This window comes from Poecilia formosa, unplaced genomic scaffold, assembly GCF_000485575.1.
Source record: "Poecilia formosa unplaced genomic scaffold, Poecilia_formosa-5.1.2 Scaffold127, whole genome shotgun sequence".
Taxonomy (NCBI): Eukaryota; Metazoa; Chordata; class Actinopteri; order Cyprinodontiformes; family Poeciliidae; genus Poecilia; species Poecilia formosa.
This window is the reverse complement of record NW_006800066.1, coordinates 1,132,017-1,159,885: the sequence shown is the minus strand read 5'-3', so window position 1 is coordinate 1,159,885 and position 27,869 is coordinate 1,132,017. Positions and strand designations below refer to the sequence as shown.

The 27,869-nt window shown below is 38.4% G+C and overlaps 2 protein-coding genes across 6 annotated transcripts in view; both read left to right on the top strand.

Moving 5' to 3' along the window:
* Window positions 1-116: 116 nt before the first annotated feature.
* On the top strand, window positions 117-20,144 carry rprd2a (regulation of nuclear pre-mRNA domain containing 2a). Of its 2 annotated transcripts, XR_001663272.1 has the most exons (12): window positions 117-593; window positions 6,734-6,863; window positions 7,616-7,767; window positions 8,466-8,518; window positions 8,607-8,733; window positions 8,831-9,006; window positions 9,163-9,505; window positions 10,165-10,530; window positions 10,973-11,143; window positions 11,245-13,024; window positions 17,328-17,537; window positions 19,963-20,144. XR_001663272.1 is itself a non-coding variant. In XM_007561474.2 (10 exons), exons 1-10 carry the CDS (start codon window positions 431-433, stop codon window positions 12,810-12,812), a joined length of 3,249 nt encoding a protein of 1,082 aa, XP_007561536.1. In that variant the 5' UTR covers window positions 117-430; the 3' UTR covers window positions 12,813-13,724. The 2 variants fall into 2 exon arrangements, 1 of the variants encoding a protein (XP_007561536.1); XM_007561474.2 differs by lacking the exons at window positions 17,328-17,537; window positions 19,963-20,144 and having other exon boundaries at window positions 11,245-13,724.
* A 1,403-nt stretch (window positions 20,145-21,547) lies between these two features.
* Window positions 21,548-27,869, top strand: part of LOC103144465 (CUGBP Elav-like family member 3) — a 42,650-nt gene continuing 36,328 nt past the window's right edge. For 2 of the 4 annotated variants that reach the window (XM_007561472.2, XM_007561471.2), the window contains exons 1-3: window positions 21,549-22,030; window positions 23,971-24,123; window positions 26,580-26,662. In XM_007561472.2, the coding sequence (XP_007561534.1) occupies window positions 23,979-24,123; window positions 26,580-26,662 (228 nt within the window). In that variant the 5' untranslated portion in view covers window positions 21,549-22,030; window positions 23,971-23,978. Of the gene's footprint in view, window positions 22,031-23,970; window positions 24,124-26,579; window positions 26,663-27,869 lie in introns of all 4 variants that reach the window. The other 2 variants (XM_016676106.1, XM_016676105.1) reach the window with 2 other exon arrangements.

Here is a 27,869-nt window from a genome sequence, read left to right as displayed (position 1 = left end):
ACATTTTACATGGTACTATTTTGGTGCAGAAAAAGAAAAAAAAAAGTCCTGCGTTATAAATAAAACGCAGGAGGTGGGGCTCCATATTTAATATTACATTCCTATACACCAGGGGGCGCTACAGATGGCGTGTTTCGGAAGTGTTTGTCCGTGTACCAGGATGTCACAAGGCGCTAAGTTTTAACCATAAGTGTTAAATGATTTGACAAATTATCTCTGGGAAGGAATCTCACTTTGGATAACTTTTAAACAGGAAGAGAGGATTAAAAAGAACTAAGCCGAATTTTAATTTTGTGTGAAATTACAGCGGGAGGCTGCCGAGCGGCTTTTGAACGCGATGCTGTTTGTGTAAGGTTGAGCTAGCATGCTAAGCTAAGTGCTAACCCAAGCTAAGTTAATGTTGGAGTGATAGAGATTGGCTTCTGTGGACATGGCAGCAGGAACAGGAGGATCTTTGGAAGCCACACTGGACAAGAGGTTCAGAGGTCTGACCAACACGATGGACTCCATCCAGGGACTGTCAACATGGTGCATAGACAACAAGAAGTACCACAGCCTCATTGTGCGCCAGTGGATGAAGTGTTTGAGGAAATGTGAGTAGCTTTACCACCTGCCTGAAGCCCACTTTACCTGATCGGAACTGGTTTTATCAATGAAACGATTGCATTGTGTAAAGATTAGGCTAAGGTTTGCATCTACTTTAAGGTTTACTTCAGGAAAGGGCTATTTCACCGCTTTTAAAGAGTTACTAGCATTCGTCAGTTCTTGCTTAAAGTCCAAGTTACTTACACTATGTTTCTACAGTCTCGAACTTCATTAGGTGTTTTTCTGGTCTGAATCACTTTCAAAAGATAAAATGCACAAGGCAAGTTGATTTTCAATAACAAGGCAATTTAAATTGCTTTACAAGATGTAAACAAAACATTCGACAAACAAGCAAAAACATTACGCTGCAGTGATATAACGGGGGAAAGTTGGAATAGACTAAAATAAATGATGTTCCATCTATTATTAAGGCAACATCATCAACCAAATGAGTGTTTTTGCCTCGATTTAGAGAAACTAAGTGTTTCAGTAGTTTTGCAGTTTTCCGGAAGTTTGTCCCAGATTCGTGGAGCATAGAAGCTGAATGCTGCTTCTCCATGTTTGGTTCTGATCTTGGGGATGCAGAGCAGAACCAGAACCAGAAGACTTGAGTCTCTGGAAACGTGACATGACGACAACAGGCCTTTAATGTGTTTTGGTGCTGAGCCAGTCAGTGATTTATAGATAAGTGTATTTTTGTCTTTGAGACCAAACTGTAAGATGTGCACTGAAAGGATTTGTCTAATTGTTGACCATCTTACCTGTTTGTCCATCCACTAATCCATTTTTTCCGTCTATCCAACCCTCACCTCATCGGGACAGTGTCCAGCTCCTGTCACATTACTAGAAAGATGGAAAGTTTAGACACTTATTCTCTTATTTATACATCTGTCCTGTCCTCTGAGCTTGTTCCACTTTTGCCCAGGATTACCTGGCTGTTTAGATAATCTCTGGGATGATCTAATCCAAACCTCCAGAGCCACTGTAACATGAGGATTTTTGAAAATAAATCATCTAGGTAAAAAAAAAATAAATAAAAATGTGTTCAGTCAGTCTGTGTGTTAGTGGTGAGAACCAAGTTGCATAATCCATAAAAATGTAATGTAATTTTCCTTTCGGTGCATACAGTGTTTTTCTTGCAAGACTTTGCAAATGTTTTAAATTTGGTCTAATAATTTATAATCTCAGGACGTCTTCCGGAGTAGCTCTGTGTATGAGGGTGTGCACAAAACAATTGTATGTTTTGGACAATTATTACCTGCAACTTGCAATAACAACACAGATTGTTCCAATTTCCAAGCAGAAATTTTAAAAGATGCGTTTTTGCTTCTTTATGATGTGCTGAGATGTTATTGTTTTTTTAATATGGGTTTGCTAAATGGTTTTCTGATTGATGAGTTCTGAGGTGAACCATTGTTGATCACAGGTAATGTGACAGCTGTCCAGGGGAGAGGATCAGATCGGCTCTTTTTCTTTTTTTTTTTTTTAAAGAAGACCTTTTTAGTGGTAGCATGTTGAGACTCTCTGGTTGCTTTTACAGCATAAACATTTTAAAATCAGGTTGGTTTTGTTGGAGCGTTTGAAAATAGTTTTGACAAGAACGATTCATTTGGGTTTCGTATAATTATGATTTGAATCAGGAGTCGGTGCACGACTTGCATTTTAAAACAAAACTGTTTAAAGTGCTGCTTGAGAACTCAGGTTTTTCCAAATCATTAATTTATTCCCAATGTATGATTATCAATGAATATTGGTGTCATTTAGTCACTCAGTTGTTTCTGGTAAGCACATATTTGTCTTTAGTTGAGGAGTCAAGGTACAGTTAATTATTGTCTTTGTTTTAGTAAGGCACTGGTTGACTGGCCAAAGATCAGAATTTAACAGTTTTTGGCTCTGGCCGTTTTCAGGACATGGATAAACTGTAATTTTTTATTTTATTTTATTTTTTTTCATTAGAGTTGGTTGGACTTTTTCCTCTCTTTATGTTCAAATGTACTAACAGATTTTAGTAAAAGTTGTAAAAGCTTTCAAAGAGTGGAGAGAACATTTTGATGATAAAAGCAACAGCGGCGAAATATTGCCCGACGGTAACCATCACTTACTAAAAAAACGAACATGTCCTCTCAGTTTAAAACGTAGGGATGTTTGAGTGAACCCCTAAATCGACTGGAAAATAGTAAATTCCCATTAACATGTCAAGATGCTTTTTAATGTGACGATATCTTCACCAGATTGTACGAAAGCCACCAGCTCCTGATTATTTTAAGGTGAAAATGGTCAATTATGATTCCGTAAAGCTACTGACTGGTGTAAGATAAATACTTTTGAAAGATGAATAAGTTTCAGAAAATGGCTTTTTGATGAAGTTTGTGAAGTTGAGGGATGGCAGAACGCAAAGCAATTACAGATTACACTAAATTAGTCATTGATTCTGTTAGGCTTTTGTTATCAATATTTCATGAAAAAAAATAAACATTTTTCTGTTTTATGTCTGTAAAATACATTGTGTAGCTTTATATTGCTGTTTTTGACTTACTTGTTTTCATACTTTCTTTCTGTATTGTACAATTTATCCACAAATGATAAACTCCTGTTTGAAAAGAGAAAAGCTTTTCATCTTCTGGAAATCCCAATTATCTGGTTCCACCCAAATAATTTTTCTCTCTCCAGAAAAAGAAGTGTACATACGATAATTACAACATCATTTAAATGAAAAGGCCTTTTCAGGTCTGAGAGGGAGTCGTTTCATCTATGGTGAATACAAAACTTTTGCAAAACACTTTTAAAATCTCGGGTTTTTATGATGTGGAAAAACTAAGACCACAATAAATAATTTCCTGGCTTTTTCTACCTCTGATTCAACATTTATCTGGTGTGGCTCATTTGAAAGCAGAGAAAAGCATAAAAAAGCTGCAATAACAACATTATTTTTGAATCGATCATTTCATGTTGATCTAAAGTTACCAACATGCTTTCTCTCCCTGGAAGTAATTTTTTTTTTTTTTTTTTTGTAGCTCTCCAGCCAGTCAGAGCTAAAGATTAGGGTGATGACAAGGAGGCTTTCACCAAATAAATAAATAAAAAATGCAATAAAACAAGTCAACATTTTGAAGCAGGGCCTGATTTCTCTGATCCCAATATATATATATTTTTTCCATTGATTTGACTGTAAAACCACAAAATCTTACCAAGTAGTTTGGTCTAGCTTCTAGTACAAATATCTTAGTAAACTTGAAATGAGACACAACTAACTTAAAAGAAGCTTTTTAGCAAGATATAGAGGCTTGTTTTAAGTCAATAATCCCTTAATATTGGTGAAAAAGTACTTGTTCCATTGGCAGATTATTTCAATTATAACAAGACACTTTTTCCATATGTTAATTTACCTGCCAATAGAACAAGTACTGTTTCACCAATAGTAAGGAATTATTTACTTTTTAGCTTCTGCATATTGATAAAATGTTACTTTGAAGTTAGTCTTGTATTGTTTTTGTGCACAGATCATAGCATCACCATTATATTTACATCTACCACTGTTTTATACATTAACCATTTAAAAGGTATGGCTTAAAAATAAAATCTCAGATTTGTCTAACGTTTTACACCAAATTTGATTTCCAATTTTAACGGCTTTTTTCGCCTCATTTCTTTCCTTTAAAAAAAAATACAAATGACAGAAAATATCTTTTAAAAAAAAGTTGAATTCAGAGTCAAAATAAACAGAAGCTGGTAAATATTCTTGTCAAACGAGATGGTGGTTGTTGGGTGTGCTAACATCAGTCTGAATTATGGAAATCCAAGAAGAGCGTTGGTTGAAAAAAAAAAAAGAAAAATCCAGATTTTCCAAACATTAAATCTTGAAAAAGAGAAGATTTAATTGATTTATGACTCAGCTCAGCTAATTTAAACTGTATAAATTGAGACTTAGGATATCTCTAGTTTATAAAAATCTGAAATTAAACCCTTCATCAGAATTTTCTCCTACATTATTTTGTTTCGTCTCATAGCTATAAGCTTCTCATTTTGAGGCATCTAAAAAAAAAAAAATTATATTCAGATGAAATTTGTTTTGAAACGTCTGAGTCAAGTAGATAAAGATCTTGATTTTTTTTTTTATTATTGCCCTTATTATACGATAGTTTAAAGGCTTGATTACTGTTTTCAATTAATTTGAAAAAAAAAAATTCCACAGTTGACACATTTTACATTTTTAATCTATTTTTATTTCTAATTTATAGCTACTCGTAACATTTGGTGCTTTAAAGGTTCCTGTTTTACTAAGACGCTGTGGAGTTTTTACATTTGTGGAAATTTCATTTTACCTAAGAACTTTTTATGATTGTAATTATTCAACCCAGTTATCCTTTTGTCCCTAACGGTTAATCAGATTTAAAAAAATCTGACTCTTGGACTTCAATAAAAGGTACTTCAGCTAATTGTTTAATTGTGCACACCAAATTATTGCTTTTATTTATTATTATTTTTTGTCCCTTTATCCTCAAATGTATTTGTGTTTGTGCAGTTTATATGTCAGAGTTACAAGTGCAGATATCCACTTCATTAAACGGTCTTTTGGTGAAACCAGAGCTGATTTTTCATCGTGTCTAAAAGTGAAGTGAAGATGTTACAGTTGAATTATCTGGTGTTTTGGTCACTTTTGTTGCATCCTGAACTTGTCGTTTTGAGTTGCCGTTCTGCGAGTACGGTCACTATTTCTACTAGCAAGATTATAATAAAACATTGCTTGATAATTCACCTTGGAAATGTTACTACTTGCAAGTGTTTTGATCATTTGAGGCATTAAAATGCTGGATTTTCTGCTTTTTTTGGATCAAAACACAAAAGTGTAGCTACAGGACAACAATTTGCAGTTTCAAGCTTGATTGTGCTTCATATTACTGTAGAAAACTCAGTTACTCTTTAGGCCTCTCAGTAAAAAAAAGACTTAAACCTTTGGAAACTGTGACAGAGTATTTGAATGTATTAAAACTTTTGCTTTTTACAAACTTCTTATTCCTGAATTTCTAGTCATTTCTTTCCTTCTGATTTCTGATTTGTTTCTGTGCATGAAACTGGTAAACAAATAATGGATTTTAAACTCTCTTTGTAAAATATCACGTCTATCTTAAACCTTATGGCTTTTATGCTGTTTGTGGAAATGTTACCACTTTTCTGTAAATTGTTGAGTTTGGGTTTACATGACCTTGTAGTTTAACGTTCTGATAAAATTGAAAAAAATAATTCTCTGTTTAAAATTATTTATATTAAACCCACAATACAACCACTGATTAAATATTTATTAATTTATAATGAAACAATGTGTTTTCTAGTGTTTTTTTTTTGTTTTTTTTAGAAATAATAAATGTAGCTAGTAAATTGGGACTAAAAATACTGATTTGTTACAACTTTTTAGCCAAATAATTTCAAATTTTCTTTGTGTAGGGACACTAAGCAATAGTCTATTACTGGTTAGTGGGCATTTATTGTATTGTTTATAATTTTTCATGATTAAGTCTTATCATGATGAGAATTTAGATTTATTTTTTATCACAATAAAGTCTAATTATTGATGTTTAAAAGCAACCAAAGTCTCCATGTTGTTCGGATTTTCTAGTTTCACTATTTTTTCCAACTGTTTGTTCAATGAGAATGTTAGTAAATGGCAATAAATGTGAAAATATGATTAAATGATGTTAGTGTATGCAGTTTAGTGGTAAAAAAGAAATCTAATTTTTCTATGACTGGTGTCCAAAAGATGCATATTACAAATGGGAATGTTTCTCAGGAGCAGTATTTGTGTTTGTGGGTTATTGTGGCTGCATCATGCTATCACAGCCACACCAGTTACCTCATAAAAAAGTAATAAGTAGTTATTTTTCATCACTTTTATTGCTCATCCCTACATCAAACCTCTACATTCACATTTCTTTATTCTTTTTTTTTTTCCTTCATTAAATCACATTTGTTTTCATCTTTGATCTGTTGCCAGTCCAGATCAAATAATATATTATGTCATATGGACTACATGAGATTTTCTGATTCTGATTCAGTAGTTACCGTTGGCAGATTGGGGATTCTGAAAGCAGTTCAGTGTTTTTAAAAGGACGAGTTTCTTTTGGTCACACTAATGTTGTTCTTTTCTCTGCAGCCAACGCCTCCCACAGACTGAACCTGCTGTACCTCGCCAACGACGTCATTCAGAATTGCAAAAGGAAGAACGCCATCAATTACCGCACCGCGTTTGCCGAGGTGCTGCCGGACGCCTTCCAGCTGGTCAAGTAAGTCGTTTTTGGCAACAAAGAAGACCGGACGTTGTCGGGGTTCTGCAGAAAAAACTCTCTTCCCCTGGTTGATTGTGAAATTTGTTCTAGAAATAAAAATGTGGATGATGTTTCCTCCTGCACAGCAAGGCTGGAACTGATGGTAGGCGCTCACAAACCTCATTGAGGTTAAGAAAAATACACCAGAGGGGAACAATTTGCTAATGCAATTTCCATGGCGGACGAGTCGTGCTAGACTAGTTTGACCTTCTCAACCGAACACTTTTTAAATAAGTCGAAACATGAAAAAGCTTTTTGTCTGTAATATTTTGCATCATAAATACAAAAAAGCAACACGTTTTTTTACGATCAGAAGAGGAGATTGTGTTGTAAAATGTCATTGTGAGGTTGTATGAAGAACACATCAGATAATAAAATTTCCCACCACAAAACTCATGGCAAAATAAAAATCAGAAGATATGAGATGTATACTGAAAATGTATGTAACAAATATTGTAACTTTGTTCCCCAATCGAACCGAGTTTGCCGGACCATCAGGTGTGAAAACGCCCTGAAGGACACATGCCAGGTCCTAAAATGTCCATCTTGGTTTTAACCAACAATTTTGAACCTGGTATGATTGACGGAGTTGATTAAAAAACAATCCCAGTAAAATGACTTCCACATTGTGAGTAAAAATGGTCTGTACTCGTTACAGCTCTAACATCCCTCACTGTTGTTTTGGTCTCGCCTCTCTGTTTTCTCCCCAGACTCGAGGGCGACCCCAAGACGATGAAATCCGTGGAGAGGATCCTGACTATCTGGGAGGAGAGGGACGTCTATTCAGGGACGCTGGTCTCTGATCTCAGGAATGTCCTGGTCAAAGAAGAGTCGCCTCCCGAGACGCCTGTGGAGCAAAAAAGTGAGCGCAGCATTAATCGTCCAAACTCTAAATTTGGCTACTCGTATCGTACCGTTCATCATTTACCATGGAAAATTTCTCACCATGTTAATTGTTTTGATTTATTGTTGTATCAACACATTTCAATTAATGATGTTAAATTAAAAAAAACAAAAACAATAGTATGATTGGCAGTTTTATTTTTGGTGCTTTCTCCACTATTTGTTCCAAGAGAGCGCAGTTACATTTACCTATAGAGACGTAACAAATAGTTTTTGAATTTTTATCGTTATTGTGCTAAAATACCACAAGATATTTCGGTAAAATTCTAATTCCATATTGCCTTAGCCTGCTGCAATAAGCAATTTATCAATGAATTGCTTGATAAATTCTGCTTTGGATACTTAAAATATCCTCCATTTTCAGTATTTTAGTCTTCAAAAATTAAAGTTTATTGCTGTTTGAGAGGACAGTTTTGCTAGTATCAGCATATTACTTAAAAAAAAATCATATTGTGATAAACAATATTATCATTTATCACAATAATTGCTGGGACAATTTATCATCCAGCAAAATTTATCGTGACAGGCCCAATAAAGCTCTAATGCGCTTATACTTTTATCTTTTTTCATATCTGTGTTAAATGTAATTGTGATTGATGTGTGCTGCTACAAATATGAGTTATTAAGTCCAGTTTGTTAATTTCCATGTTTTTAAAGCTCCAGTTGAGTCTAAAGCTGATCTGCGATCCAAGGTTGTTGCTGAGTTTGTGGTGAGTGAGACCTCCATAAGCACAGTAGACCTTTCTGTGTCCATTTAACCTAAATATCGATCTGAGAATGCGACTCCTCCTGCTTCAGCCTCAAGCCTTTATCGACCAGCTGACCAAGTACAAGAAATCTCTGGAGGAAGTTGACATCAGAGAAAAACAGCTGGCTGCCATGAGGGTGGACATCTTCAGCTCCGAAGCTCTCAGGAAACTCAAAGGTGCCTACATTCAGTGCTGCACAATCTAAGACGGTTTTTACCTCAAAATTCAGTCATGTTTTCCTCACAATCACTCTTTTGTGATCCATTCTTGCAGATAAAGCAGGAGGAAAAAAGTTCTCCAGAGACTTTGAGGAGGGAAGCGCTCAGCTGCACGAGTTTGTCAAGTTTTTTGAGAAACAAAGCAAAACTGGCCCTGCGCTTCTTGAAGCTCTTGGGAATGCGGACATCTTCTACGAGATGCAGTACAAAGAGGTCAAGATTGTTGCTAATGTAAGTATTTAATGTCTTAGATGTCAGGTGTCTGTTTTATGCTTATATTAAAATGTCAAAGGAATGAAGATTTATTGTCATATTTGTAAGCCACTCCCAAACTGAGTAATTTCTGTAAGTTTGTTCATAAATGATAACTGTCTCTGTTTTCTTCAGGCCTACCAAACCTTCGCAAACCGGGTTTCCCACCTCAAACGTAAGCTGGACGCCCTGAAGTCCACCTTGCCGGACCTGGACGAGTCGCCCATACCTTCCCCTACCGCAGACGCTCCGTCCCCGACCGGATCCGAGTCTCCGTTCCATGGCCTGGACTTGGCTAACCCTGATCCAGACCTGGACGGTTCGGTTATGGAGGACGACGCCGAGCCTCCGGCACCAAGTCCTCTGTCTTCTCCCGGAGCGTCCCCGAGACAAGCGGAGCCCATTGGGGAGGACGACAACCGGGAAGTGGAGGACATGGAGCTCTCTGAGGACGAAATGGACAGTGGCGGGATCATAGGTACAACGGTTTTTAGTTACCTGTGTGATTTAATTTATGGAAGCTAATGTACAATGATGCATTCAGGTTTTCTCCACACGTGGCCGAATGTCTTGGAAACCGAATAAATTTTACATGCACTCATGAATTACGTTTAATGTCACTAAAAACAATTACTCATAAAAACTCCAGCCAAACTGAAGATGTGACAATTCTCCTTATTTGCGTTTATGTGTTTACATTGGAAACCTGAGATTTAGATGTCCGCTCATTACCTTCTGCAACAAATAATGTTGCGCTGACTTCACACGTGTGACCACTGTTATTGTTTGGCGATTATTAGAGAGGTTCTGATTTTGTTTATTTGCTTTCTTATTTTTCATTTATGTTTTTACCTCCAGGTTCCATATTTCATTCATAAGAGGAAGTTGTGTTTGTTTTCAAGGGCTGCCATAAGTTTTAGCTTTGTGCTACACTGCCCCCTATGGGTTTGGCATGTTTATAACAATGCCCTCTGGTGTAATTCAACAGGTTCGTGTGGACTTTGTGTACAATATAAAATGAATATCTCAGCTACATTGTTTTTTAAAAAAAAGAAAAAAAGTAAAGACCTTGCTGGGTGTGTAAAATGCCTTTACTGCTTCATTACTGGATATTTTCTATCACCTCTTTCATTTCAGTTGAGGAGCAAAAACAATCCCTCACCCAGCCAGCGGTGTCTACTCCAATCCCTGCAAAGAGTGAGCCGTCAGCAGCAACCGGGCCGCAGCTAAAAACTCCTGCAGCTTCTTCTGCAGCTGTTCCTGCAGAAGTTCCTGCAGCTCTTCCTGCGACCATCCCAACAACCGCTTCCTCAACCGTTCCTCCGCTCATCCCTTCACCTGCAGATGCTCCCACAAACATCCTTTCAACTGCTCCTGCGTCTGCTCCTGCAGCTGCTTCTGCAGCTCCTCTTGCAGCCGTTTCTGTAGCTGCCTTGGAAAGTGTTGATTTGGGTAAAATTGGCTCCATCCTCAACAGCTTGGGCCCAGTCATGAAGACTACAAGTGAGTACTGGTTGTTTTTTGTGTGTGTTTTTTTAAGCTTCATTTTTGTGATGTTTTAGCTAAAAATGACAACTTGTGTTTTAAATGTACATATAAAAAATGCAGCTTTTAGCAGTCTTTCCATGTTTTGTATAGCAACTGTATTGAATTTCCACAACAAAATTAGATTAAGTATTCATTTAGACATACTTTTCTTGCCATTAAGGTTGCCAATCATATGCTTTTATATTTTTTCTTTTTTTTTTGCATATTTTTCACAATGTCCACATTCCTACTTATTGCAAAAGTGTTACGTTTTTTTTCATTTAAGAATAATCAAAATGAAAAACAGGTAAAACGACAAATAAATACAAATACACACACACATCTGTATTTACAGACAAATATAAATATGCGTTGTCATAACAGTGTAACTGACTGTCCTGCCTGTTCTGTCTTGCAGCAGCTGCAGTGGAGAATCGTCCTGCAGCTCCACCATTGTTACCCAAACCCTCCGCTCCGTTAGTCCCTCAGGATGCCAGTTCCCTGGTGAACATCCTCTCCAAGGTGGATGTGAGTCCTGCAGACCTTCTGAGTGCCCTGTCCAAAGTTCAGAGCCAAAGCAGTTTGAAGGGTTGGTCATCATCTGTTTTATTTTAGATTTCATGTTGAAAGCAGTAAACTTGCGGTAAATGCTCATTTGTGTTCTCTCTCCGTGTCTCTTTTTTCATCTAGGTGTCACTCCTCTACTATCTCCGGACCCGTTCCCTCCAGGCAAGATTGCTTCCTCTCACCCATCCTCATCTGCATCAGCAGCACCTCCTCGGAGCGCGTCTCTCTCCTTTCCACCACCTGCACAGCAGAACTCTCAACCGACCCCTAAAGCCTCTGCCCTGGTCCAGGCTCTGCACAGAGACATGGATTTGAGTACAGATCCAGAACTGTCTATTTCCTCTTCGAGCTTAGAGTCGAAAATACACAACTTCCTGCAGGGGAATCCCGTGTTCAGTGCGTTCGACCAGAGTTTTCCAACAAACCCGGCTGTGCGAGGGGAGAGTTTTAGCCCAGTAACTGGCACAGACAACCAGGAGGGAACGCCAGTGAGGGACGAGGGAGGAGGCACTCCCACTCAAGATGAGATCATGGACAAGCCGGTGGCGGTCCCATTCCCTTCTGGGAAGAATATGTCATCTGTTGACAAAGCAGCCAATGCTCTTCCTGTAGCATTTGAGAATAAGAACCTCAACAACCCCCGACATGTAGCTCACCCGCGGCCAGGCTTGGCTCAAAACGGGCAGGTCTTCCAGCCCTTCCCCTTTGGCAATCAGGAGATGGTGGAGAGCGGGATTCCTGCGCCAGCTGCACATTACCAACATGTTGCCATGCATCCAGGAGGGCCTGGAGCTGCAGGTGGCGCTGGGGGCTCACAGACAATTGAGGGCTTTCAGAGGGCAAATGAACAGAGTTGGTTTGGTGATCCCCACCCTGACGGGAGCTCTCGGCAGCCTGGCGGCTACAACATGTTGGCGCCGGGACTTAGAGACAACACAACAGGACTGTACCCCTACCAACAAGAGCAAACTCCGGAGCAGCTTCCGCCCGTTGCCCCTGCTTTCTTTAGAGCTACTCTTCCTCCAGTCCCAAAAGTACCGCCCCCACCACCGCCACCTACTTTCAAACCCCTGCTGACGCACCCGGTGGGTGGTCTGATGAAGCCCCCACAGCAGGAGCCTGCACCCAACATCGGGAGCAGAGGCGACAGCTTCAGCAACATGGTGGTTCATGACCATCAGCATACGTCAATGCATCACCCGGATGATCTGTTCCATGACCCGCATCGCCCGCAGCAACCTCACCAGGAGGAAATGCATTACCATGATGATGAGCATTTCCTCCATGATGATCCCTACTATCCACCTGATGATGCGTATTTCAGACCTGGGAGTCCTCCTCGTCCTCGTCCTCCTCACCCGTACCCACGAGGCGGAGGGCACCTCTCTCCCCCGCTCTCCCCTCCAAGGGACCCTTACTTTGCCCATGAGCAGCACAACCCCACTCCTCCCCGTCAGTTCGCGCCGAGGCGGCCGCCTCCTCCTCGCCACGAAATGCGCCACCCTATCCAGCGGCCCCCTCCGCCTCGGCCCCCACACTTAGCCCGGCATCCGCCCCCCAGAGGCCCGCCTCGCGCGCCTTTCCCCCGTTTCAACGGCCCCGACCCGAGATTCAGAGGCAAGCGGCCCGGCCCGAGAGGAGGGGGTCCGATGTTCCCTCCAAAAAGACCCTTCCCTCCCCCGCGGTACTGACCGCTCCGACTTGAATCAGTAGCTAGTCAAGAGAGTTGAAGTCCAAACTCTGTTAAAGCTGTGCAGATCCAAGTGGGCATCAACGGACAGTTCAGAAGCTAAGAAACCGAGAAGGAAAAAAATGGCGGCGAAGAGGGAAAAACGGACAAGATCCCGGGACGCTCCGAGAAGGCTGCTGAGCTGTGAAGACAGAAGATTAAAGAAAATCAGAGGTGGATATATAAATATATACGTATATAATTCAGTTTTTGTGTTGTTTTTGTTCCAGTATGAGTCACCGCATTAAATGTTCAACTTGTAAAAATCGTTAGCTTAATAAAGGTTAGATTGAATCAGTTCACACGCAGTCAGCTGTAGGTTTACTCCTCACAGACCGTCCCTCATATTTCTGTTCCTCCAGGCCTATTGACCATTAATTTTGCTACCAGCTAGCAGAAAATGTAGTTGCTGTCATATTGTTTTCCTCTAATTTAGTTCCCGTCGAGAGGTTTTAACTGCTTGCCTTCCAAATCCGCAGTATAGCGGTAGTTATTTTTGTCAAATATTAACTTAAATCCCACTTTAATTCATTTTGGTGTGCTTAAAGAAAAAATATTACGTTGCCTTTTCCGACAACATAGTTGGTTAATCGTTATTTCTTTTCATTGTTCAAACTTGGAAATGTCCTATTTGTGAAGCCATGCTCGCTCCTTCAGCCAGTGCGCCAAGATGTCTTCAGTGATAAGTTTTACATCTCAGTTAAGTTTCTCAAAAGGAGAACGCCGCAAATCGAGAAAGGTGGGAGGCGTCAGGTGTTTTTTTGTTCCTTCATCGTTCATCACCAACATCCCCGAGGAGTAAATATCTGCAGGAGGTGAAGATATTATCAGTTTTTATTTCATTGTACTGACTAATAAAAATCTGAGTTTGAAATGTGTGTTGTTTCCTTTCTCTTAACTTTTACGCTTTGTTTGTTTTAAATTTGGACTTAGTTTTTTTTTTTTTTTTTAAATAATACACCAGGGACTTTTCTAATGTGACGGAGGGTACAGTTATTTAAATTATTACCTCCCCCTCATAAAGATTTTGACTGCTGTTTTTTTTTTTTTTTTTTTTTTTACGCGCATAAATAAAAAGGTTACACGAAACGAGTTAAATCTATTAACTTCTCTGGCCTGCAGTCGTTTGTTTCTGACACGTCTAATGTCGAAACCCGCCCCGTTCTTCTTTTGCACCAAATCTCCCCAGGTCCTTCAGAGTTTATAACCTTCTGGCACTGATTTTTTAATTTATTTTTTATCTCACTTTCTCCTTCATGTCATTGCTTATAGCGTCAACATTTGCCCAGCAGGCGTAGTTTTTGAGGTGAAGCGACATGTTTCCGGTGGTTGTGATGTAGGAAGACAAAGCGGTTGTTTGCTATCGGGAACAACGTTTACATTTGGCGCGGTTTTATACTTCCATTTGGGTTTCTACTGTTTCTGAAACGGCCTAAGCTCTTTAGAAAACCAATAAGGTTAAAAAAAAAAAAAAAACTTAGTTTTTTGGCAATAAGTTAATGTTTTTGGTGTCTGAAAAATCAGCCGTTTCATAAACGTCCAGAATATTGCGCCACATTCTACGGGCACTGCGCCGTTACCTAGCAACTCCAGCCTAGCCCAGCCCGTCACCTAGCAACCGGGCTAAGCTCCAGGATCTTTGGTCAGCTGGTTTTCAAATTCTATTCAAAAACATTTCATTGATAATTTTAAATAGTTTTACGACTTTATGCGCTGTACAATAGCTACTGAAAAAGACAAGTGCTTTGTTAACTTACTATTCAGAAACCACTGCTGCATTTTTGTTGGTCTACTTCTGCTTTTCGAAGACAATTGAGCATCTGTTTGCAGCCATTTTCACATAGTAAACATTGAGTTGGGAGAGCTTTGGGACAGCTCATTCTGAAAGGAGCTCAAAACAGGCAAAATCTTATCTAAGAATGATTTTGCACGGAAACAATTTAATGTACGTCTACGGACTTTTGTAAAGTCCGTAGACGTACCCTAACCTGTTCAAGGAAGCAAAGGTCTCGTTTAAATCTTCAGACTTGACTCCTTTCCATTCTGAAAACATGGTCTCATCTAAACAAATGCTTCCAACACACAATGCTCCTTCAAGCTGTCTTTAACATACTTCAGTCTGGCTTGGAGGTGTCACCTCTGCAGAGTTTTTCTCCTGCTGAGTCTGTTCCTGCGCAGAATGATCTTTGACACTATTTCTTGAATTGACTTAATCATTCATTATTATCTTAGCAGTTGTTCTGGGGACTTTAGAGAGATCTCTCACTAGTTTTCTTTCCGAACTCTTTGAAATGTTTAGCTTAATGATTTGTTTGAAATTTAAGACCATTGTGGTTTATTTTTATGACCCTGTCCTGCTTTGTGAACAACAGCACCGAGTTAAGCAGTAGTTTTTGCTACGCCTCAATAAAAAGGTCTGATCTTTTTTTTCCCCTCCATTTTTGACCCAATAGCATAATACTTCCACCACCGTGTTCCTGCTTCTTTTTTAAAACTAGTTCAATTAGAAATGTTTTTTCTTCCTCTTAATTTTTTTTCTAAATTCAAATTTTAAAGGGGAGGTAATCTTTTTCTTAACTGTACATAAAAAATTGTGCAGATGCCTTGAACTTTAGCTGCTTTTTATTTTTATTTTCATTTTTTTTACACATTCTTAGTCCAGCTCCAGACTATTTTTTTTAGAGAATTTTCAAATGTTCTGGGCCTTATTTAGTAGGATGTGGCCTGCTGGGCTACAGCTAGTTTTTGTTTTGTTACACAAGTTTAATTTAAGTATGCAAACTAAAATAGGTTGATAGTTTAGTACAAGTTATATCAAGGTTTTAGACTTCATTTTGGAAATGTTTATCCACGCAACAAACTACCTGAAATGCTGCTGCAGCTTTTTGTTTGGGGATTAGATTAAATTTAACGTGAGATTGGAAAATAATGTATTTAAGAAATTTAAATACCACAGCTTATCAAAACTTAAACTGTTCTTTTCAAACATTTTATACACTGCAGGTACATTAAAAAACAATTTGAGATCAAAAGAGTTTAGGACCTCTAAAACCTCAGGGTTCAGGTAGAGCATTGCTGAAGTTTGGTCATTACTGTGTATATCTTTAAGGAATAACTAGACTCTTAAACTAAGATGGATCAGTATTTTTCTACTTTGAACAAACATCAAGAACTAGTTTTGAATGGATCTTTTGATACTTTACCAGAAGTCTGTCATTAAATTATTAATTTTCTGTTGTTTCATCTATGAGAAAAAAAAACAAAGACAACAGTTTGACAGACAGAAAAACATAACGCTAATAAGGTTATTCCGAAAATAAAATTATTTGAAAACTTGCTGTACGGTAGATTATTAATCTAATTCTACTTCTTACATATTTACATTTAAACTTTTGCTTTTTAATATCTGAACCATGTATCGTCCACTCAAGATATTAGAAACGGACAGATAATTAGTCAACAAACTGTAAGGACAACTTTAAAACGACTTAAGAAAATAAAAATATAAAAAGCTCTTAAAAATGTTGACGTGAACAACTTGGAAAATAAGAGGTTTAATTTTTTTTTTTTTTTACTGTTTGGCTGTTTTACATGAGGAAAAATAGAGCATTTTCTCCTAAGTTGACATTTTTAGATTTGCAGTTTAGCAAATGCACACTTCTGTGTGTGTGTGTGTGTATTGATCTCATTTAATTTGGCCACAAAAATCACTTTCTACTCAACAGGAAGCGAGCAAATTGTCGTGCTATTCTCGTTTGGCTGTAATTAGTTGCATAAAAGTTTAGGTTTCTGGACATATGTGTTAAATTAGCCCAGAAAATGACCAAAATTACCTTTTCAGTAGAGCCAATTATTCAGAAACAGGAACAGGTTATAAAATAGATTTACCCAGGATCTAAATCGACGCTAACTGTTTTAACAGGTCGTTTATTTTAAATTCAAACCGGTAATGATGTAATCATTACGTTATCCTGCAACTCCTTAGGATGTTCTTTTGCATTTCTTTACATTTCTTATAATTAAAATGATCTTGTGTTAGGCTGGGGTTTTACAGATCAGCTGCAGTCAGAACTACTTTAACTACATAATGACAAAAAAAAAAAAAACGGAAGCAGATGAGATTGTTAAAAAAAAAACAAAAAGGTACATGCTAATAAAAGTAAATGGGAAACATCGGGGTTTTTTGAGAGTTATGTGTGAGAAACGAAATCGTAAAACTAATTGGGAACAGTAGATGAGGAGGCACATGTTCAGGTGTCAGCAGATCCTTTCTGGGATCTTTTTCATCACAGACTCTTTGAAAGAAGTGTAGCAATTAATTGACGTGTTTTCACCAAGAGGATGCTTATGTATAGCACAGGTTTTGCACGACAAAGTGAGAAATAATGTTTTTTTTTTTGTTTTTTTTTTAATAGACCTGCTTTCCTTGAATTTTAACACTACTCTCTCCTCCCTCCCCTCCTGTTCTCATCCTCAGGGATCCAGAGCCACTTTGATGTGTCTGATGTGATGGAAGAAGAAGAAGAAAAAAAAAACTCTGCTGTGCCACATGTTAGCTGATGGAAGTGAGGGCTTCTTTGAATCCTGCTCTGCTCCCGGTGATGATGGCTCTTCACGGTCTGTAACGAATGCTGAGCGCAGCGGCAAGCTGAGCAAGCTCCGAGTTTCCAACACTTCAGAAACCACAGTGAGTGTCAAAAGTGGGAAAAATCTAAACAATCAAAGACAGGCTGGGCAAAAAATAAATCTGACTTGGAGTTGGGCGTTTCCAGGTTTTCCTGAGTGTCGTTTTTGGCTTGTGTCGAGTTTGGTTGGTGTTTCCAGGGCCGGCCCATGAAACCAAATTTTGCTCGACGATATTTTGTCTCAGAAGTCGCTGCAATAAACAATCATTTTGTCGTTCTGAAACCATTTTCAGGGAATGCAATGAAAAAGGCATAATATTGCAAATGCATCCTCTAAAAGATCAACAAACGTTCATTTCATTTGATGTTGGAACTGGAAGACATTTTCAATATCTAAAGTAAATGAGCAAAACAAACAATTGTTTAATTGAACAATTAAACAATTGTTTTATTTATTAAAACAATAAATAAAAACTGCATTATATAGGCTCTGTAAACAAAATTGCCCTTCAATTGTATTCATCTTTAGGCTCAGACGGGCAAAGCTGCCAGTTAGGACTTTTATTTAAAAAAAAAAAAACTTAAAAAGAATCACTTTAGGATCCTGGAGCAGCTTGGCTTTGCGTTGCCAAGTGGTATCTGGTAAACCCGAAGAGTTTAAAGAGTTTAAGAGCAGAAAAAAAATGTCCAAAATACCAACTGAGATGTGTCCAAACCTGCTGATCGACTGGAAGAAACATCTTAACATTGTGCTTAACAAAGAAGGCTGTTGGAGATCGAATGCTTTGTTCAGTCAGTAACATGCAAATATTTATTTATTTTCTTTTACTTTTTGATTTAATCTATCCTGTATGTTCATATTAAAATCAGACTTCCATAAAAATTCAAGGCTGTTCTTTTGTTTGTGAGCAAATTTCCCCAAATCATCATCAGAAAAAATATATATATATATTTCCCTGCTGCAAAATGTTTAGAATTTGTCACTAAAGGAAAGTAGCTTTTTCTAAGTTTTGCAGTTGCGTATTTTTTTACTGACTAAAACTTTTCTTTTTTCTTTTTTTTTTTTTTTAAAGATGTCTTCAATCACAATTAGATGAGAAATTGATTGATTTTTAGAAAACAAAGTCATAGATTTGAGACTCATGTAAGACGGTAAAAACTACTATAAGATTCTTTTTGTGGGTTTCCCCCCACCCACACTGAATTAGTGAACAGACTCTACCTTTGTGTAATTTATTTTTATTTGAAATAAGCATTAACGAGGGAAGCAAGCAAAAGGCCTATTCACAACGACGACAAGGGTCTGCAGCTCAGAACCTTGAACGCCACTGTCCTGCATCTTCTAGATGCATGCCTGCTCCAACACACCTGAATCAAAGGAACTGTTGATAACCAGGTTTTTGTAAAACTCGCTAACATTCCAGTAAGGGGGATTTTGTTTCGGGTTTGTTGGAGCAGGAATGCATCCAAAAGTCATAAGACGGTGGCACTTTAGGACCTCTGGCACATCAAATCCCATTGAAACCCATCAAAGCAGGTTGTTTAGTCATGACTACATGTGAAAAAGTTCATTGTCATTGCACATGAAGAGCTATGATGCAATCTATGTATGATTTTATACCCGAATTTCTCTGTTCTTAATAAAATACATATATCTTGACGTGAAAATCAAGGGAGAAATATCGTCATATGCGAGTTATGACCAGGTGTTTGCGGTAATATGCAGTTTAAAAGCAGCCACAAAAGCCTAATTTAATCCGTGCGCTACTTTTAGTAAATCCTTTATTGCTGCTGGGGCGTTTGAGGTATTCCGCACTACATTTATAAGCTCTGACTCCGTGCATCTGCTTTTAAAAGCGAATAAAACAGCAAAATCCACTCACGCAACATCTGTTTACTGTTCTTACGCTGGATATTAATAATGAAAGCTCTTCTGCCGTCATCGTGTGGGTTATAAAGCTCGTCACCAGATGTCAGTGTTGGTTTCAAACCTCCAGCCGCTGCGCGTATATGACACAGATCACGTTTCCGAAGCACTTGCATGAACAATTAATACCCGATCAACTGTGTAAGAATCGGGTCTCGGCAACAACTGCAGCACAGGCTTAGACCGGATTTGGTGACTGACGGCAGATGGCGGTTCTTAACCTCCGAGACGAGCTAAAGGGGAACTGTAGCGCAGGGAAATGAAGGAATTGATGGAAAAAGAGGGATATTTGTTCGCATAGGTTCAGTTTAATATAACCACCGTCGTGTTTTTTTGCGGTTTGAGCCCCGCACGTCCAGATCGTGACTCCTTTGAAGTCTCTGCGTGTGCGCATGTGTGCCGGGGTGTGTGCAGCCCGCTGTCATGTGGGCTCATTGTTTACATGCTGCCCAAATCTCAGAGAGGGCGTGTAACCCCGAGAGTCTCTGTGCGTGTCGTCAAATAACATTTAAATAACGTTTGTTGCTGCTGCTGTTCCCCCCACCCTCTTCATCCTTCAGCCCCTCTCAGAGAACGTTCCCTTCATCCCCGGTGATGTGACACGAGTTGAGAGGATTCATTTCAGAACCACGGCCAGCTCCACGGCGAGAACAAAAGGCGGATTTGAAAGCGCTTGATGTCAGGGACCGACTGCGTTTTACAGGCTACGGGAAAAACGGAAAACCTACAGGAAGAAGAAGAAGAAGAAAAAAAAAAGAAACGCTACCTTTCTGAACACAATGTCTCCAACAGGTTGTGTTCTGTACCTAAAAGATGTTATTTCTTTATCAGGAGTACAATTTTACGTGTGAATTAGGGAAATCTCAGTGTAACCGTCTAGTGTCCCTTCCTTTTATTTATCTCCACCTGTGCAAAGATTGGGATGGACAAAATGTCTTCAAAATGATTTTTTCTTAAAGGGTTTTACTTTATTTATTCTTCCCACCACATCAGATACTATCAGTTTTATTGCTGACTATCTATTTTTTATATTTCTCTCCCATCTCATGTATGCATGCATGCATGCAAATAGATTTTGAAAAAAATGTTTTATAGAGCTTGTAAATCGTGTCAACTATTTGCAGGAACTCATTCTGGTTCAATGTAATTTTCAACTGGGTCGCCTGGACACACATTTTCCTAAAACATTGCTGTAGAAGTGTTATGTTTTGCATCATAATAAAAGATAGTTTATTTTCATGAATGCCAATCTGATCTTAATTTCTCACCGTGCATAATCACCTTAGATGTTAACTTTAAACGATTAAAGTCGTTGTTGAGAAAAAAGATGAGATTTGTAATTTGATTTGAAGGATCTGACCCTACACGTGCATTTTTTTCCCATTACATTTGAAAGATTTTTTCAGTTGTTTCTTCACACCAGTGAAAATCAGGGGAATAAAATAAAACAGTGAAATAAAATGTAATTTTACTATAGAAAAGTATGGAGAAATCAAAAGATTTGTCAATGACAAAAAATGTAGAAGGGACACAGATTCCTTTGTCTGGTTTTAGAGGCTTTTTTAAAAATGTAAGGAAAACAAAACTGACCACACAAGCTGGCCAGATTTTATGGAATCTACAAAAATGAAGCCAAAAATGGAAAACAAAAAATAATGCAAATTACCCCCGTCTCTCTCTCTCTCTCTCTTTCTCTCTCTCTTTGCTCCTTCAATTTTAACCAATGCAATCGTACAAAATTGTATTTCCGTCTATAAATACAAGCGTACCAGCGGACTAAATGGAGCGCATTAAAATCCACCTCAACTGAAAATCATGTTTAATATTTAAAGCTCCTCCCTGAACATCCGCCATACTTAACTCCCTGATAACGTTTTGTAGTTTTTTCTTTTAAAACGACCTCAGTAGTCATCGCTAATTTCCACTTTAGAAAAAAAAGTGGAAATTAGGAAACATTTAAGTGTAGCGCAAGCTTTGTTTGTAAGCGCAAAACACATTGTAAGCAGGAGCGTCCCCTGTTTTTGCAGCACATACTTTTTTTTTTCCTCCACTGGTGCCGGTAATTTAGCGACGGGCCCTGGCGGCAGACATCACGGCTCAAGCAGCCAGGGGGAGGGATGGAGATGGACAGGGAGGGAGACACCGGCTTACGACGTCAAAAGGAGTACAGACACACAGGGAAGAGGAGAGGACAGCCAGCCAGACTGCCAATTCCCTACGGTCCGCTGAATTAGGGAAGTCTAAAGACTCATCTGTCACAAGACCCTCTCTTTAGCCACGCCAGTAGGAGATTTGTTTTATTTTTTTTATTTTATTTTTTTTTTCACCTCCCCCCACCCCCTTCCTCTCTATTCAAGAAAAGAGAAATCCAGGGCATCTGTGTGGAAAACAGTAGCGGAAAAAAACCGAGATCTCGTAAAATTCGCTCATGCCGAATAAAGGACCTCGGCTGGATGTTAGTTGTGTTGTTTTAGGGGGCGTGCGGGCCTAACTTGTTACAGGATTCAGAGACGGACAGATGAACTGAGAAATAATAATAACCAAACAACAGGAAGGAAGGAAGGAAGGAAGACACATCAAATCAGATCACTCCGATTTTTTTTTTAAATACCACGACCAGCACCACAGGTATTATTCTCTCAACTCTTTGTTTTGTGTGTGTGTGTGTGTGTTTTTTTTATGAGTGTTTTTATGCTCAAATGCGTGAAATCGCGTCCAGGTCATTGTTGTTGTCACCGATGTCTTGACAAAGAGCTCTCCAGCTGTGCTGACTGACACGCTGTCATGTTGAGCTCAAATCTGCCACAAATCCACAGGAAGGATTTGGTTTAGGCTACAGTAATGGAAAAAAAAAATGTATAAAAATATGGTTATAATGCAAGGAAAAGAGCGGGTGTGCTATCCATTATACAAAAAAAAAAAAATCCCCTAAAAGGGAAAAGCATATATATATATATATATTTTACTGATTGTTTTGTTTTTTTTGTGCGTTTTTATTCAAAGCATATTGTTGAACTGTGCCTTTTTCCGCTTTAGAAGTTTTATTTTTAAATTGAGAAATAGCTTGCAGTTCTCCCAGAAGCAAACTTTATGACTATGTGTATAAAATTAGCTTTTGTTGTAGGTTTTAAGATCCCTCTGATGTAATCATCCTAGACTGTTTTAGGGGCACACAATGTTAAGAAAAACATGCAGCTGTGGTACTGATGTTCAATACTGGGCAGTTTTGCTGTTGTTTACATGCAGTTTAATATATTTGTCTATATATTTTTTGCTTTCTTTTGCTTCTATTTTATGCACAATGGTATATGTTTGTTCTTTTTTATATATATTTCTGTGGTTTCATACGTTTATACCGTTTTAAATTTTGATGAAATGAGAACCTGGGTGCCTTTGCAAGACAACAAAAATTACACCAAATAGGATTTTGTCTTTTTTTTTTGTCAGACACCTGATGAAGTAGACCTTCCAGTTATTTAATTTGTAGAACCAAAAATGTATTTTGTATGCAGATTTTCAAGAAAGTGCTAACTTTTTTTTCTGTCTAGAAGATAATCGTCTCAAAAATGATACCTCTGGTGTCATTTTAAAGCCCTAATCATCAGAAAATTCAGATTAAAAAAGTATCGAATGTATTTCGTTATTCAACAGGAACCGTTTTTGGTCGCCTTGTTTTCTAAATTTGTTTGTATCGTATTCAGTACATCAGGCTTTTGCGCTCGTTTAATTGTTAGAGAACCAAAAACGTTTATTCTGTAACGCAACACTGACTGATACTTGCGTTTACTAATTAAAAAGCACATTTACTTGCTGCAGCAGATTGTTGAGGAAAGTACTTTAGCAGATAAATAATTGTATCAGAAATAACAAAAGGGTTAAGTCTTTAAAATCTTTAAATTTTGTTTTATAACTATTACATAAGGCTTTTGCAGCCATTTTATTATATTTACCAAAATGTAATAACTTTGTGAAGGAGGTAGACGAGGCCTCAAATGTCAAATGTGATACATTTGGCATTGCATGGTCGTTGTGTTTCATGTGTGCGCTATTTGCTCATCACTGTCTTGCAACATTTTGTGCTATTTTGAATATCGGAATGTCACGATTAACTTGCATCTTCCAGCTCCACTCATTGTTGCCCATCATGACATGTGGACTTTTCTGTTAGCTTTAGCAAAAGCTAAATCAGGAGTCAGTCAACAGGCCTAACTGTATTATTATGTGAACGCAGAGCATCCAAAATACGATGCATCAAAGCCTTCCTTTCTGATTAGGAGGCTGTAGCAACTGATTTTTACATTTGTTTTAACACGATGCAACTTTGTTGGTGAATTTCGTGTTTGCCAGAATCCACATTATTAGGATCACGATGTACATTTCACAGAGAAAGTACAAACCATCGTTTCAGCCAGCCATTTCAACTGAACGCTCCCATCTGCACCTCCATCCCCGGCCTCCTGTTTGCACCTCCTGTGCAGTGTGAATTTAAGCCTCCAGGCTCCTGAACGCCTCCACTCTATGTTTCTGTTATAAATATGTGTGTGTGTGTGTGTTTTGTTCCTCTTTAGACTTCTCAATGAAGGAGCCTGACGCAATCAAGCTCTTCATCGGGCAGATACCCCGAAACCTGGAGGAGAAGGACCTGAAGCCCATCTTCGAACAGTTTGGGAAGATCTACGAGTTAACGGTGATAAAGGACAAGTACACGGGGATGCACAAAGGTAAACGCCTCCGTCAGAACAAAGTGTAAGGTCGCAAAAATTGTCTGCAGCTGTAATTTTCATTTGCAAATGGATTCTGCGAAATATGATTTACGTTAAATGACCGTCTCACCAAAGACACAGTGTGCCATCGATCTAACGAGGATCTCTGGCGTTAACCCCTAAATTGATTGCAGACACTGTTGGGAAGTCTTACTCTGGGGGGGACATGTTTCTTTAAAGATGACTCATCTCTTTGAGGTCAGAGAAAAGGTATTGTGCAGAATTGATCAATAAATGAAGGCAAGACCATGTTTGAAAAAGTGCAGGAGTGCTTTTTATGACGATGCTCATCAAAAGGAATATTAATTTGGCTTTGTGACTGAGAACAAGAAGCATAACACTAAGTCTAGCATCAAAGGCACATAAAGGCTTTGACCGTTTGTCATGTCCAGATTTAATGCTGAAAATGACACAGCTGAATAAAAATGTTAAAGCCAGTAAAGGGACTATTAGATTAGGAGTTTTTTTTTTTTACCTCAGGGTTTAATCACGGAGTTCACTTTTAGCTTAAGATGTTACATTTTACCTCTAAACACAAAGATTTCTCCTTATTAACTGCTGCTCAATGACAACATTCTGGACCAGCTGAATTAATTCAAAATCTTTTGCAAAAGTTGAACACTCAAGACAATCACATGGCGAGCTGGCTGTTCATATTTTGCAAGAAAAATCAACAAATCTCATTTGACAGATGGACAGGGGCCAGGGAAGCGATCTAAGATGAACAATGATCCTTACTGTCATTTCTAATGCAAATCAGATGGAGGGAAAACAAAAAGGCTCTTCAATTAAAAATTAAAAAAAAAAGACCCCAACAAAACCCCAACAACACAAAAAGCATCAGTCGTTTGGGAGACGTATGGGCCAGGTGGTATCAGCCTTCCAACACCTATAACACCTATTCTGCATATATTTACATATTCATGATGTGAGGGAGCTTTAAAGGTTAATGAAAGCCTTTCTCTATTATGTGGGACTGCATACATTGTGCTGGAGCGGAGTGATATTAAAAGCTCACACTTGTGTCTCCAGACTTTATGATCAGGCATCTCACACGGCTTTAAAAACTAAGAGCGGTTTGTCTTTATGTTTTCAGTCAACATTCATTTACAGAACAACATACTGGGCATGAAAAAAATGCTAAATATTTCATTGTATGAACTTTCTTTGTTTTATTTCCCCATGGAAAGCACTCTTTGTCTTTTGATGTTTCTTTGTTGGACGGAGCATTTGAATGAGCTGTTGCTGTCACTATCCTATTCTTACAGTTTAAACTAAAAGTAGCCTTTAGTTTAGTCTTTAGCTGTGTCTTTTATGGACAAAGACATTGAAGAAGCTACGGCTTCCATTAAGTCTTTAAAGTTGTTTTTATTTTTGTCAATAGAAAGTATTCATGGATCAGGGCTTCTCTGCTTAGGCGCACTGCAAAAACACAAAATCTCACTATTATTTTTAGTCTAGTTTCTAATGCAAATATCATTGTGCACTTAAAATAAGACAAAAGTAACTTAAAACCTACAACAATGGGAAGAAAGTCTTACAAGTGAAATAATCTACCAGTATTAATATTCTTTTAAGGAATTACTTACTTCAAACAAACCCATACATCTTGCTCAAAAATTATTTGAAAGTTCATTTTGTTTCAAGTACACTAGGATATTTAGAAATGGGACCAAAAAATACTTGGTAAGATTTTGTGTTGTCGGCTGTGTGCCGTTCTTTCCTGGATGAATCCACTGGCAGAGCTATTGGCACGATAAAGTCTTCTTTTTCTTTCTCATAGAAAGTAACCCTGATCAAATGTTTTCCTTCCTGGACAAAGCAACCGAAGGAGCTGCTGCTCTTTTTAACTTTAAGTGTCTTTCCCATAGAAAGGAGACGAGCCACATCACTTTTGCGTTTAGCTTTCCAGGACAAAGCCACAGAGTTATCGTTTTCTTTTCTCTAGAAAGTTCTTCCGGGTCAGTTCTACAATGTTATGTCTCTTTCTTGGACATTGCTATTGATATCTTCAACTTTGTGGCTTCTTCTACCATTTTCTCTTCTCATCAATAGATATCAATCAATTTGAAAATATGATTAAGTGCAGTTTCCAGGTGCAGCTTAATGATATAAATCGAACTTATTTATTTGACTGGTGTCCTAAAGAAGCATATTACAAGTGGGAATGTTTTTCAAGAGCCCCTTTTGTATTTGTGGAGCTACGCATGCTGTGACATGCCCTCACCGCCGTACAGTTATTTTCGTCACTTTTATCGTTATCACAATTGCACCACAAAATATCATGATCGCTCGCCTTGAAGTGAAGTGCCTTGAGACGATTTTTGTTTCAGCTTTGTACGCAGACTGAACTGATTTGAATTCAATCACAGCATACATGTGATTCTCCACCTCCTGCCTCTCTCTCTCTCCAGGATGTGCCTTCCTCACGTACTGTGCACGAGAATCAGCCCTCAAAGCCCAGAATGCATTGCACGAGCAGAAGACCCTACCAGGGGTAAGTGTGTCATTGTCTTTTTCAGTCAGGGTAACTGTCGGGTCGGGCTATCGGAACACACAAACACAGACGCGTGTGGACACAAGGAATTTAAACCAAGTTTGACATGTGGGCTTGACTTCACCCTTTAGCCGATATGTTCCAGGAAAGGTCAGGGGCTGCTCTTCCTCTTATGTTTCATATGTGATGCATCCAGACATATCCATCCAGCTAAGGCATGAGTCATCGCACTGACATGTCACGGGTCGAGAGAGATGTCTGCATGAGGCTCACCGCTGGAGCGACTCTTCCAGCTCTTAATCTCGTTGACGTTCCTCTTCTCTTCTGCCCCCACTTCTTCTCTCTGGATTCTAATCAAAGTTAAACCTAGCTTTATTAGCATAGCCAGGCAGCAGGTGTGCTGCCAAATGACATTTCCAGAGCTAAATATGACACGACAGCCGCGTCTCTATAATAACCGCCTATATGAGAGACAAAGCGACAAGGCAAGGAATTACTAAGACAGAGTGTGCGCTCCCAGAGTTTGCTGCTGTGCTGTGCTTCCTTTTTTACTAACAAGGCATCACCCCCGTTTCCTTTTGGTTATTTTTGTTCAAATCTACATCATTCATGTCTTTTTTTTTCCCACTCTGGAATGTCAGCTGAAAAGAAGACTGTAACTTTTGAGGGAAGAGAGAAGAGGATGTGTAATTTAGGGTTGCATCTAGAGATTACTTTTAGCATCACATAATTCATGTTAAAATAAAAATATAAAAATATCTTAAACAACTTGTAGAATAAATGCTGCCATTATTTCTCATATGATGGTAGATATTAATTAGTTGCATACACTTATGTCATTGACATGAAATCAGACTAAGAATTTATTGTCTTAGGTCAATTAGGATTACAAAAATTATTTCTGTTTGCTAAGGTGCATTCACACGATCTCCGTTTAGCCGGATTTGATCAAACTCTAGTTTGTTTGTTTTTAGAAAGTCTGGTTCGTTTGGGGAGGTGTGAAAGAGTAATTGTACTCTAATGGGGACCAAAAAGCGAACTCTTGTCCGTCTACAAAGCTGGGTCTCGGTTCGGCTGAAAGGAACTGTAGAGCGGTTTAAATGATTGTTCCAAAAGCAGAATAAATATCCAAAACAAACACGCTAATCTGGCACCAGCGGGAGAAATGGCTTATTTTTTTATTTTTTTTTTAACCAAAAACAAAATA

What these genes read in the sequence shown, in the direction of transcription:
- rprd2a (XM_007561474.2), top strand. Translation starts at nt 431, where the DNA reads ATGGCAGCAGGAACAGGAGGATCTTTGGAAGCCACACTGGACAAGAGG. An exon ending in GACGCCTTCCAGCTGGTCAA is followed by an intron (nt 6,864 to 7,615) that starts GTAAGTCGTTTT and finishes TTTTCTCCCCAG; the next exon opens with ACTCGAGGGCGACCCCAAGA. An exon ending in AGGTCAAGATTGTTGCTAAT is followed by an intron (nt 9,007 to 9,162) that starts GTAAGTATTTAA and finishes TGTTTTCTTCAG; the next exon opens with GCCTACCAAACCTTCGCAAA.